We start from the raw sequence: 14,536 nt of genomic DNA on the forward strand, positions 1-14,536 counted from the left end.
CATTTCTCAGTTTTGTTTGCATCTCTCTAGGCTTTAACTTCCCAAAGGGCAGGGATTTGCTTATCGTGTCTTGTATTCTTTTAACTAGCACTGTGTGTATGGTCCATAGTTTGTCCCCTAGATCGGGGCCTGGCAGACTACACCCTATGAGCCAAATCTGAGCCTCCCCCTGTTTCTGGTTTTGTGTAAGCTGGGGCCTAAGAATCTTGGCTTTTAATTTTTAAAGGTTTTTTGTTTGTTTGTTTCTTGAGGCACAAACAAAATCAAAGAAGAATGGGACAGAAACCAGGTGTGGCAAGCAAAGTTTAAAATATTTTCTGTCTGTCCCTTTATAGAAAAAGTTGCTTTTCCCTGCCGTAGAACTCATGGTTGTGCCACAACCAATAAATATTTAATAGAATGTTGTTTTCAGAATTAGAATACACAGATGAAATTCTGCTTTTTATCTTCTCTCCAGAGGAGATCTTCTCTGCAGAGTCTTTTTATTATAGAGTGGAAGAAATCCCAGTGGTCTTCTTGACTCATTCAATGATAAGACAGTATCTTGGAAAGAAAAGACTTCGTTTTTTGATTATTTGTAATAGTGCCCTAAGAAGTGGAGAATTCTAGATAATGACACATACTTTATGCAGTTAAAGTTTAAGTTCCTATACTTCTAATTAAAGATTCGGTATTTAATGACGACAGTTCTTTTTGCCTTTGTATGCATTCACAATTCTTTTTATTACTTTATTGAAGGACCAAAAGTACTTCTTACATGTGTAATTCTTGCTTATTCATTCTAAGGTGTGAAATAGCCTTTGAGGACAGGGGAAGGGAACTGAGCCATGACTGCTTTCCCTGGTTTGGGTGGGTGGGGTGTAAGATGTAGAGGCTGGAAAGATCTTAAGCTTTTGGCTTCTTCAGTGCTGAATTCCTCAGTGTGGAGAGCACTGTACCATCTGCTTTAAGCAGCAGATTATAGTCTTATTGTGTGTTTCATTCTGTGTAGTTCCTACTCACACACGAGCGGGGATTTATTTTCTTTGTGTGTTTTACTAAATATGGAGGAATAGAGGAATAGATTCATAATTTCAAAAATAAAGTTGAATAAAAAAATTAGACCCTATGTTTTCATGATTACATTTTGGAGTAGTCATTCCCTTGATTCAGATCAATGTCTCTATATATGGATCATTATACATCATGACAGTTTTAAATTATTTTAACGTTTGTAAATAAATAATTATAAGCTCTTTTGCCTTTATAATATTTGAAAAGTAAGTCGGAAGATTGAGTAGGTGGCTATTGTTTTGTTTGCTTAAACGTAAGTGTAAAACATGTAATTGGTAATTTTTCCCAAAAAACTTGACTGGCATTTATTATTTAAATAATAAAGTCTTAATTGATGCTTTCTTCTATTATTATTGTTATATTTTAAAATATTCATAAAGGCCGATTTAAGGATTCAAACATTTTCATCATTAAAAATAATGCATTTTTAATGACTTTTAAAAATAGAGCTATGACAAGTGCTTTCGTGGATCATCAGAAACTGCTGATGCAAATAGCGTATTCTGTGCTCAACCTGTTGCCGTTCAGTGAAGCACTCAGCCCAGCACAGATACTTGCAATTCATCAGTTAGGACCTAGATATAAGGTAATAATAACTGTAATTTTATAAATTCTAGGGAGCGTTTTAGATGTAAAATGTGATGTAATATAATTTTTAGTGAAAATCTTTAATACAGTTTAAGAGTCATTTCTATTTTTTTGGAATGTAGTCAGTTTTTATTATATGTTTCTTTTCGGTTCAAAGGTGCTTTTTTCTCAACTCTTTTCTCTATAAACTTTTTTATTCTTCAGAATATTTTCTAATATTGATAGCATGCCTTTTAACAATTCTGAAATAATCTTTTAAAACTGTTTTGCTTAATGTAGTATTTAAAATACAAAAATTTGAAATATATATTACATAATGAACATAATAAAGAACTTGTTAATATTACTGGTAACTTGGAAAGAAGAGTTAAAGATTTAGAAGGAATCTAAGATAATATATTTCATGGGCCTGAAATTATTTAATTTTAGTTTGTATTTTTGCTTTAATTGCAGTGAGGAAGTAGGTACAGTAGTGAGTAAACTAATTTAGCAAAACTATGTAATGTAATTTATCATTCTTTCTGTTTTTTAAACTTTAAGAACAAAGACTAGGTAAGATATAGCATGCACATATATGAGTTAGTTTTAAATGTGCGGTACACCTGGCTAGGGGAACATATAAGGGTTCTGTTTAAATCACACTGGGAATTGTGAAGTCTCAAACTACCTGGAGCTGAAAGAATTACACATTATAGTCAAAGTGTTTATAATTCTGAAGGAGTACTTGTCTTGTACGGAAGTGTGTTTTTTTTATTGAACTCAATTTAATTAATGTGAAGATTGTGTAATGGAAAGGAAAAACATTTAAAAAATTCCCTCTTTGGCCTTTGTATTTTTGCATTGGTATTTGTTTTTTTGTCATATATATATATACACACACACACACATACACACACACACGGATGTATATATATAGAGCGAGAGAGGAAAGTTTGAATTTACTCATATTAAAAGATCTTTTTTTCTCAGTGACTTTAATAACCATGATAATATTGAAGGATAATAATGCTATTATTTTTATGTCAAGGTAACAATATTTGCTATCATATATTTTCCATATCATTTTTGTTTTTGTCTTACTAGCTCTAGAAATGAATTTGTGCTTGTCCAGCTACTTTTTCTTTCATGGGTCTTTTTGTTGAGTTTGCATCCTGGTTCTGCCATTGCTGATCTTGCATAGGAATATTTTTGTAATTCACATTTTTTATTAATATGCTGCCTGCTTTTCTTTTCTACTTCTTTGAGTTGTTTCATAAAATGCTTGCAGTGTCTTTTTAAGCTCTAATAGAATGACATTAAACAGAGTGACAAGCAAACAAATGAAATATAAAAAGGTAGAGTATCAAGAAAATACAAATCCAATATGATTGCTAATGTGAAATTTCAGAATTGATGGGAGCTTCCTGGCAACATCAAGGAAAAGGGCTGAATATAAGCAATTTTGTAATTCTTCTATTCACAGAGAAGCAAACTTTGTCCTGAACAGCTTTGCAATCTCTGTAGTTTGTAGTATTCTTTTCACACGTCTTTCTCGTCATTCTTTTTAACAACAGTGATAATGAGCAGTAACCCGGTCATTATATGTGCGCAGCTCATGTGACGTAGTGTATCCTTAATATCCTAACCACAGTGTAGAGTACCTAAAGTCAGAACTTTTAAGAGATATACCTGTAAATTTGGGCATTACATCAGATAGTATTTTTTTAAGTTTTGAAAGTTCTCAGCTTACTGCACCCCTTGTTGTTAGTGGGGGTTGATGATAAATCCACAGGTACATGCATTTTCTCAATTTGTAAATTCTATAAGTACAATTGCACCATAACAGGCATCAGCAAAAATTTTTTATATTAAAAACCTTTTTTTTTTTAGAAATTCAGAGAACATAGAGAAGGAGGAATGCAAATGATCAGATTGTGTTTTGACAGAAGAAAAGCTGAGTAGTTCACACGTAGTCAAAATTATCTTGCTAAAGTCACTCTCTGAGTGAAGGGGGGTAGAGGGCTACAGCGGAACTTTTAAGGTATAGAGAATATAATAAGTAATGGACATTTGGATAAATCAGAAATGGAGTTTAAATTACTTAGTGTTGTATAATAACTTAGTATTTATATTTATTGCCTTCAGTTATATGGAACTTTTCATTGTAATGGTCAGACAATATTTATGATTCTGAGCTTAGTGTAGATAGCATGTCAACATATGGGCTTCAAAATTAATAAAATAAGTTAATTCTACCTTCAAATAATGCCATCAAACTATATATTCAATGGAGCCTGTCACAAATGATTTTGACTTGTTGGTCACTGTAGTGCTAGGTAAATTTTTTTCTGTTGATATTTGGTTTTGCATTGCAGCTTATCAGTATATATTCTGTACTTGGTTATTTTCTGGAAACAGTAAATAAATTAGGGTATCACTTATTAACTAATAAACCATTCATTTTGGAAAATACAGAAATACAGAAAATATTTAAAACAACAGAAAATCTCACTGTAGATTTGTCTAGTATAGTAAAATTTACTGCCAGATAAGTTTACAGTGGCTCTCTATTTGGGGTTATTTAATGTCTTCAAGATTGTGTATGAGGTGGCCCTTTGACATAAGCTTGCAAATCAGATTTTAACAAAGTTTTTATATTTTATAATTATTACTAGACATTTTCTCATTGTTCTGTTAATCCCGTGTGGCAAGCAGTTAGTCTTCATGGCCAGATATTTGAAAATTTAGCTTTGAGTTCTCTCCTTCATTTATGAATATGATAGTATAATAGTTTTTATAATTTGCTATATCATAAAAAAGTTCTAACTGATAAGAGAAAAAGTATAACACAACCTCCAAAATTAAAAATCACTTCAGAGGATTTCCGATACTTGTATAGAGGGGTGAGCTCCTAACAAACTGATCTTCTCAAAAATAACCATTTGTAAACTCTGCACATAATATAGATAACATCTATCTGAGGATTGTGGAGATTGAGTAAAAGCAGGCGAGCTTTGGAGGGTAGTCAAAATATGGAACAGTCAGTCTGCATGGACTGATATCGCCATTTTTTGCTTTTATAGGAAACTTTCTGGCCAGAAAGTTTCTCTACAGTATTGTACAGAGTAATAGTCACACTATTTAGCATATAATCCAAAAGTACTTATTCTAAAAATGGTCAGGAAAATGTGACTTATTCTCAAGGGAAGAGAAAATCATCATAGACCAACTCTAAGATAACCCACATGTTGGAAATATCACATGAGGTCTATTGTAGCATATATGGTTTAGCCCTTTCTAATGTTGAACTGTGAAGAAAATTAACTCTTAGAACTTACTGTGAGTTTTTTTGTGTCACTGAAAATTATCTTGGATGCAAAATTGTTTTGGGTGTGGAATTGAATTGATTAACGTACAGTGAAGTCAATTTCTGCTATGATCACTCTTATTTAGGAAGAGTTTTGTAGTGAGAGAAATACTATAGAAACTATGATATTAAATATTTTATGTAATTTTAATCATCTTTTAAAATATTTCACTGTAATTCAGTCCTAAATTAGGCTTAAGAGATGAAACCTTTTGAAAATGTCAAAAGATTTTTTCCCCCTTACTGATACCGTAAATCCGATTTGAAACTTAATCTACTTGATTACTTTGCAACATTCTTTTAAAAGTGGAGGAGGTATTGGATTTTAGGGGGAATCTTTACTTTTTACGTAAGTTATTTCCAGTCTTCTTAATAAAAAGATCTTTATTTAAAAAGCCAATCTAGCTGTGGTACTTTGCTTTTTCAGTAAAAACCAAATTGAATAGCCAGTTTATGTCTTCAGAGAGCTACCTTTGAACAGAACTTAGGTTTATATATTCACTCTTAATCATTTTAGTTATGAATTAGGTGTATCTTTATGATATATTGAATTCTAAATAATAAAAGTACCTCAAAGATAATAAAACTTCATGGATCACATTACATGAGTTATCTACATTAGTTATTTAAAAAAATTAAATACAAATTGAAATGGATAAAGTTATAGTAAAATAAGTCAAAATCTATATTTGAATTTTAATGGCATATAAATATATGTATATTATAAACAGGTTAGTTATGTTTTTATACATAGTTAATAAATATTCTCAGGTATTTGTGGGCCAAGACTGTTGTGGCATTCTTTATCAATAAAGGCCAAAAAGCTCTGGAGAAATAATAAATATGCTAATTTATAAGAGGTATTATTATACTATTTCTTTCATTGTTTTCCCATGGTCTAACCCTTTACGATCTGATACTTGAAATAAACATTATTTTCTAATTTAAATTAAGCTTATTAAGAATTACAAGATGGTAATTATTTTTAAGAAAAAACACCCACTAGATAATTAGCATCATTTTCCTTAAAAAGATACAGGATTACAAACTCTCATCCATTCCTGAAGTAGAATTGCTACTTATAGAACATGTGTTATAGTACTGTCTGTTGAAAAGTTGAGCAATTATATATCATGACACAATAATCAGCATACTTTTGGTCTATAAAATAAAATACTCCTCTGAAAATCTGTTCCTAGGTATTGATATAGTTTTCAAGAGAGTGTTCTATGTTGTATTAGTTTTGGCTGACCGATACTTGCTTTTTGGTTTATCCTAGAGTATATATTTAGATCCTCTGCAGATGAACTGATGCGTTCTAGACAGGAAGTTGTATGTAGGAGATATAGGAATGGGCTGAAGTATCTTTTATATTTGCCTTTGTATCTAGGGAAGTTGGAAATAGGCAAGAATGGAGAGAAATTTTGTATGGCAGTACACAGAATTTTGCAAGTTTTTTGTGAGCCCTGCAACAATCCGATGCATTTTAGTTACTGGTAAGTTTGTTGAATTATGTTTGAAAATGTACCTCTTCGAAGATGGCCATCTATTTACTATTACGTCCACCATGTCAATTATACCTTATTGTAAAGATTTTTTTTTTTTTTGCAAAGATGTGGTATTGCTATTGCATTGGGTTTTAGGTATAAATTGAAACTACCTTTGTTAGTGAATGCATTTGACATTTCAATTGGTGTCCTAGTTAATGTTGAAGTGAAATTAATACTTCATGGATAGCAGAGTCTTGTGTTAAGATTTTGGAATAATAACATTAATATTTCAGTTTTTGTAATAGAGCTCCACTGTGTTTAGAGGTCTGAGTTAACTCATTAGATATTTGAGAATGAGTAGTTATTCTGACATAAAAGGATGAGAAAATCTGTGTCATCCTTGCAATTGTATATGGTTCTATATAGTAGGGTGATTTACTGTGAAATACTTTTTTGCCTTTTTTCATGGATCATAAGGACCACTGTGAGGCATTTCTAGTCTTTCTTTTTGGCAGTGCTCATGTTTAGGAATCCATTTTCCCTCAATCACTAACTTTGGTGTATGTAAGAATTCTATGAACAGATTAGGAAATTGTGTAATCTCTATGCATGGTTTTCTTTATTCTTTTTACACATCTAGGCAGATGTGTTATGTGTAATATAGTACTTAGCAATTATTCGTGAAGTGGCCTTGACTATTCAATTCATTTAAAATGGACTAGATTGCTTAATAGCTGTGCTTCTTTACAGAAACGTTTTTTAAAACCCCAAGAGGCTCATTGGTAGTTGTAGTTTTCTTCTAAGTGTCTATCTTTGGCTTAAGGACAAAGTAAAAAAAATCATTGATATGTGATAGTTTACGTTTTTTGTGGTCTAAGGATATAGGGTCAGTTAATATAATTGAATTTTAATTTCCTATAATGAAGTACTTTATTTCTAGATACTATATTTTGTCTAGCTGATATGTAATTCATTAAACTATCAATTTTTATAATAATGACAATGATAATTTTGCTGTTGGTTCTTGTTATGAGAACATTTCTGATTTGAACAAAAGTAGCCACATTGTGAGAAAAATATATTATCCCTATTGAAACTGGAAGAGCTAGAATAATTCAAAAATTAGAATAACTTCAGATTCCTTTTGGGCTTTAATAATTTCCAAGTTTTCCTTATTACCAAATTGTCTGAATTACTTGTAAGAATGAGTACTTCTGCATTTAAAATATGTTTAGAAATTTGTGGTTTTACCCTTATGAATATAAATAGGTAATTTAGGGTATATTATAAAACATTGTAAATTGATACTATTTTAATTGTTGATAAAATCTGGTATATAACAATTTATTATGAGCTACATTAAGCATATACAATGAAGGAATATGTATTTCCATTATTCAGAATACTATATTCATATATCAGTGTTGCTGGTTAAAATCATTATATGTAACTATGAAGTAATACAGTATCAAAGCTTAATTCAATGCAATCATTTTTTATTTTGTTTCTTCATTCATTCCAAAGACATATCAAGTGCTAAATCTTTGACACCTCTTTGTCTGCCTTTATGTATTTGTTTATATACTGTGTAATTGTCACTTTTCATTTCAATATTACATAAATCATTTCTTTGCTCTCATGAGCTTTTCTTAGGGCATACCGGGACATAAGTGACATGTTACATATTCCTCTGGATTTTTTTTAACAAAGTGTTTTTGAAGAATAGTTCTAAATGAAAAGTTTATTTAAAAATAGGGCTTGTTCTTACAAAGCAGTATTGCATCTATATTTAAAATTCTCTACAATAGCTTGTTATTCAAAAGAATAGTATGATGCAGTCTTTATTATGGAAAATGATATGTGTATGTTTCTTAGGTTTACTTGAAGCCAGACCTATAAATATATGTAGAGATAAACTTTGATGTTTTACTTTGGAATGTAAAAAAACTACACAGTTATGATTCGGTTTATTATATTTAATTTGTAAAGGAAAACACTGGTTTTTCATGCTTATGAGGAAATATATTCTTTCATAATATAAGGCATAATAGTCATTGTCAGTAAAATAGAGATTAGATTTGAATATGGTTATCTTTTGGCATAATAAAATACTGAAATGGAACACTGTGTTTAGAATAAACATGTGATGATTACATAATGATATCTGTACTTTACATGCAGTGCTACTCTTTCGACATTCCTGGTTGAACTACTTAAAAGTTCAGTAGCCATGCAAGAACAGGTGCTGGGTGGAAAAGGCTTTTTAGTTATTGGCTAATTACTTGAAAAGGTAAGTGATGTGTTGATGGTTTTATTGTGTAGCCTCACAGTTGGACAGCTGACAATCACTAATTATATTTTTTCTATAATTTTACTTTCCATTGACTGTGTAGAGATTATACTATTTGCTAATTCACAAACATCTCAGATTTAAGTGTAGACATGGAATTAACTGGGTATTGGAAGCATAATTAAATTTTGAATTAAAAAACTAAAGAAAAAAATTTCATCTATATCTATTCAAGCAATAAGTATTTCTCTTAAGTTTTTCTATAGTAGTACCCCTTATTTCTACACTCTCTTTCTAAGGTGTCACTTACCCATGGACAACTGCAGTTCAAAATATTAAATGGAATAAACAATTTATAACTTTTAAATTGTGTGCTGTTCTGAGTAGAGTGATGAAATCTCGTACTGTCCCTCTTCATCAAGTCCTGGACATGCATCCTCCTTTTGCTCAGCTTTTTCATGCAGTATACACTGTCTTCCTATTAGTCATTTAGTAGCTATCTCAGTTCTCAGACTGAAAATCGTATATATCATCCACTAGGGGTCTTGGAAGTATCGCCTCCGGATAAGGAGTACTGTAGTTGTTTCTTTGGTATCTTTTCACTTAGACTTTTTATTTTATTTATTTTTTTTTGAGACAGTGTCTCACTCTGTCTCCCACACTAGAGTGCAATGGTGCGATCTTGGCTCACTGCAACCCCCACCTCCCGAGTTCAACCAAGCAATTCTCCTGCCTAAGCCTCCCTAGTATCTGGGATCACAGGTGCGTAGCACCATGCCTAGCTAAAGTTTTGTATTTTTAGTAGAAACAGGGTTTTCCCCACGTTGGCCAGGCTGGTCTTGAACTCCTGATCTCAAGTGATCTGCCCACCTCGGCCTCCCAAAATGCTGGGATTACAAGCATGAACCACTGCGCCTGGCCTTAGACTGTTTCTTGAAAGTCTTTTTTATTAAGATAAAAGTCTTTAGTATACATGGATTTACCTGTTAGGTTTTGTTATTTTTTAATTATGCGGTCAAAATTTTTATTTTGTAGTAATAGAAACATTATTTTGTGCTTTTTCCCTACTCTTAATATATATGACTATTTAGTTTTTCTCATCTATACATAGTATAAACAATAAAAATTAGATGGGTTTACATTTTAATATTTTGTGTCATTTATGTTGTTTTATGACCTCTTTTGCTTCAGTCACATCTGTGCTTTTATGAGTGCTGAATTTCTGATTATGATCTCACAAGAGTTTAGTTGTATCATGTGATTTCCTTTAAAAATTAGTGAGATTTCATGAATAAGCATTTTTGTTTGTTTGTTTTTGTTTTTTTTATTTTTTTGAGACACTCTCGCTGTCGCCTGGGCTGGAGTGCAGTGGCGCGATCTCGGCTCGCTGCAACCTCCGCCTTCCGGGTTCACGCCATTCTCCTGCCTCAGCCTCCCGAGTAGCTGGGACTACAGGCGCCTGCCACCACGCCCAGCTAATTTTTTTGTGTTTTTAGTAGACACAGGATTTCACCGTGTTAGCCAGGATGGTCTCGATCTCCGGACCTCGTGATCCGCCCGCCTCAGCCTCCCAAAGTGCTGGGATTACAAGCGTGAGCCACTGCTTCCAGCCAGCATGTTTTTTTTTTTTAATAACAAATACCTGTGCCCTTTATTAGCACTCTCAACCCTCTTATCAGTTAGTTAACTCTATAATATTCAGCTGCTCTGAAAATGAAACTATTTGAAAAGTATTAGAAGTGAGGTCTCAACTAAGGGATAAACATATATTTCCTTTGGAAAAAGAGAAGATACTTTGAAGCAGTTTTAATTTTACCTCCAATTGTTTTACATTTGAAATGTTATCAGTTGATTAATGGACAAACAAAATGTAGTATATACATGCAATTGAATATTATTTAGTCACAAAAAGAGTCAAGTTCTAAAATATGCCATATTTTATATATTACGTGTCTTTATACATATATATATGTTTTATATATATATGTTTTATATATATATATATATATATATATAATATGTCTTTGAAACTAGTGCTGACCTTTCCTTAAGGATTAAGCATTGAAGAGTGGTAGATTGTTAAGATTGATCATTGGTAGCATTTCTTTATTGAGATGATTTTTTCCATAAGATTATTAAGAACTTAAGGCTCTTTGGTTTATTTTTTAAAATAAGGGAATACTCTTTCTGTATCTAGAGTATTAAGAATTGTTCAGAAGATGTACGATAAGCTACATTTAACATGAATTTGATAACATATGAAATGCCTTTGTAAGATTACTGTGTGTGACAGGATTTCTGTGAGGACTTACCCCTTTAAATGTGCTTTCATTTGTTTACTGAGAATGTATCAGAAAATCCTAAATTAAACATTCTTTTACTTAAAACTTAGCTTATAATTAGAAATATTTGTAAAAGCCTTCAAATAAAAATGTATGTTAATATTTCATATTATAATGTCAATTTAGTGGATGCAAAATATTATTTCACTGTGGTTTTAATTTGCACTTTTCCTAGATTTTGAATAAGATTTTCATATATAATTATGGAAAATGAATATTTTATCTTCTTTGTTATTCATTTCCTTTACCAATTTTCCCTATATCTCTTCATGATTCCCACCCCTAGTCAATCCATAATTCACTTTTTGGCTTTATGAATTGCTTATTCTAAATATTTCATGTAAGTGGGATCATACAATATTTGTCTTTTTGTATTTGGTCCATTTTGCTTAGCAGAATGTTTTCAGTGTGCATCCATGTTATAGCATATTTTTTTCATTCCTTTTTATTGCTAAGTAATATTCCAACAGTATTTTAATTTGTATAGCTTTTTAGTGCGGCCTGATATTTAAGAGTATGTCATCTAGCTTTACTGTTGTTCTTGACGATTGCCTTGGCCATTTCTGGGTCTTTGCATTTCCATATATGTCAGCTTATCAACTTCCACCAAAAAACATGAGGATTTTTATTGTATTATATTGACATCTTTCCCATACTGAATCTTTCAAGTCATATACTTGGTATATTCTTTTATTAATTTAGATTTTCTTTTGTAGTTTTCTGTATAGAACAGTTTCTGTCTTTTTGATGGATTTATTTCCAGATATTTGATATTATTTGATGCCCTTAAAATTTTAATTCTTTGCACTTGATTTTACCCAAAAGGCCAAGAAGCAATTAAAAGTTTTGATTTTTAATTTGTTACTGGTACATAGAATTATAATTGATATTTATGTTGAACTTTTATATACCAATCTTTCTATTCCTCTATTAAATCTAGTCATTTGTAGATTTTTTCAAAAAAAATTTTGTAGACAATAATAACATCAGAGAATGATAGTTTTTTTCCTTTCTAATATTTATTTTTTTATTTTTTTCCTTGCCTTGTTATGCCACCTAAAGACTGCCAGTACAGTGTTGAATAAAAGTTGTGATAGTGGCCATCCCTGTCTTATTCCTGATCTCATGGGCAATGCTGTTAATAATTAGCCACTAAGTATGATATTTTTAATAATTAGTTTTTGTAGATTTTTTAGTTAAATTAAGGAATTATCTATTTCTATTTTTCTAAGAGTTTTCTTTATTATAAACAGGATTTTATCAAACATCTTTCCTGCAGTATTTGAGATGAGTATGATGTTTCTCATTTTTCTTAGTGAATTACATTGATTATTTTTCAGATTTTAAACCTTCCTTATATTCCTGGGCACTCGCTTACTCCTAAATCTACTCCTATTCCAACCTGTCTTTCGTTCTTCCATGTCCTTTAAGATGGCTCATGTCTTTGTCACCAGTGGCCTTCATAGTCTATCCCGGGATTATTTCTCAGTCCTTATCTTATTCGACCTGTGAATATTTCGGTTGAACAGTCTTTCCTTCTTGAAATGCTTTCTTGCATTGTGTTTTGCCATGGTTTGCTTTTTCTCTTACTTATTCTCTCTCATTAGTTCTGCTTCATCTTTCTAAATTCTGATGACTGTTCTTTCCCAGTGATTAATCCTGGAAAGCGTTTCACTTTTCCATCTACACAGTACCTTACTCTGATTGAGATTATCCACTTCTACAGCTCCCGTGATCCTGTAAATACTAATAACCCTCAATTGTTTCTATTTTTAGTTCCACTTGGATTTCTAGTAATCTTCTTGACTAAATTATCCAAACTGATTTTTCTCTCAAATTTTTCATCCTTCAGAGTTGTTTGTCTTATTTAGTGGCATTACCATTCAACAAGTGGTTGAAACCAAAAAGTTAATTGTTTTTGACTCTACTTTTGTTGCACTCTAGATCCAGACTCTCAGGAAATTATGTTGTTTTACTCTCAAAACATATCCAGAATCAATTACTACTTCCTCTTTATTTCTCAACTCCTTACTATGTCCGTTGATACCATTTTAGTTCAAACCATGATCATCCTTCACCATTGGTTACCTACAGTCCGTTTTTCACTTGCAGTTAGACTAGTTGTCCTAAAATGTGCCAAATCTTATTCAAGTCTTCATCCTTCTCATAATGAAGTCATAAGCCTTATACCTCACATCATCTCTCCCCACTCTCTTGCTTTCTCTGTTTTAGGCAAAGGTCTTTTTGCCTTTCCCTTAAGAACTAAAATGATAAGAATTTACCCAAGGACTTTTGCATTTACTTCCCCCATTGTTTCCATCACTTTTTCTTCAGATACTCACAGAATTTGATTCTATGCTTCATTCAGGATTTTGCTTGTATGATGCCTTATCACAGAAATATTCTCCGATCATTCTAAATAAATTAGTATCCCTTCCATAACCATCAGTGTTTACCTACTCTGCTAATTTTACAGCACCATTCTGGCGTGTTTTATATTTTTTACCAATTTTCTGCCTCCTCCTGCTAGAATGTAGGCTTCATGAAAGAAGGGGCAATATATACATATATATATGTATGTGTATGTATATATATGTATCTATATATTTTTTTATTCTTTTTTGTCTCCCCTTATTGTTGTATCTTCAGCACCTAGAACAGTGCTGGGCTCAGTAAATAGTTGTTGAATTGAGTATATGAAAAGTCCTTGCATGCTTGTCTGATTACCTAAGAAACAGTAACTTTTTTACCTTTCTCAGAGGAATGCTCATATTGTGTTATTTTTAAATAATCAGTGGCCAGGTTAGTATTAATAGTATTGGTAATAGAAGTTTGATTTTTTAATTTCTTAACTTAATAACAGGTTACTGGTTAACTGCCACTTAGCTTTTATATCTCCTTGTCATAGAAGATATCTTAGGAAGATAGTATATGCGAGGCCTTTTATTAATAACAATTTTACTGTTCCATGAAAAAATTTTAAGGTGTTTTTGTTTTGTTCTGCCAAAATATGATCTTGTGGAAAACTTAGAGGTTATCCAGTATATTCAATAGGATATTTTTGATTGTGGTTAGTAGAAAATTTGATTCAAAGTATCTTAAACATTAAGGAAATATACTAACTAATGTAACAAAGTCTAGTGTTAGATGGCATATCAGTTATATTCTTGGCAGGAAACAGAGGGCGTACTCAACCTAGGTTTTTGAGAAGAGTTTAATGCAAGGGTATTTAAAAAGTTGAAAGCAGGGAGCTTGGGAAGATTTGAAGAGATGAGGGGAATAAGTGTTTAGCATAACCCAAAGACAAAGTTATTGTAGCTGTAGAAGAAGGGTACCTGATGGGACTGTGGTCTTCGAGAAAGGAGTATAGTGTAAGTGTACTGAAGGGGTAAAATCTGGAAAATGTATACCCAACTTCATTTTCTTT

General features: G+C 31.6%; 1 protein-coding gene across 4 annotated transcripts in view; it reads left to right on the forward strand.

Moving 5' to 3' along the window:
• The window catches only part of LOC115933317 (neurobeachin-like), a 64,755-nt gene that overhangs the window by 14,889 nt on the left and 35,330 nt on the right, over positions 1-14,536 (forward strand). For 3 of the 4 annotated variants that reach the window (XR_010130921.1, XR_010130922.1, XR_010130923.1), the window contains exons 4-6: positions 1,501-1,639; positions 6,378-6,483; positions 8,659-8,767. Coding sequence is in view for 1 of the 4 variants with exons in the window: in XM_063698415.1 (XP_063554485.1) it covers positions 1,501-1,639 (139 nt within the window). In the remaining 3 variants the exon portion in view is untranslated. The remainder of the gene's footprint in view (positions 1-1,500; positions 1,640-6,377; positions 6,484-8,658; positions 8,768-14,536) is intronic. The other variant, XM_063698415.1, reaches the window with a different exon arrangement.

Source organism: Gorilla gorilla, chromosome 16, assembly GCF_029281585.2.
Source record: "Gorilla gorilla gorilla isolate KB3781 chromosome 16, NHGRI_mGorGor1-v2.1_pri, whole genome shotgun sequence".
Classification (NCBI taxonomy): domain Eukaryota; kingdom Metazoa; phylum Chordata; class Mammalia; order Primates; family Hominidae; genus Gorilla; species Gorilla gorilla.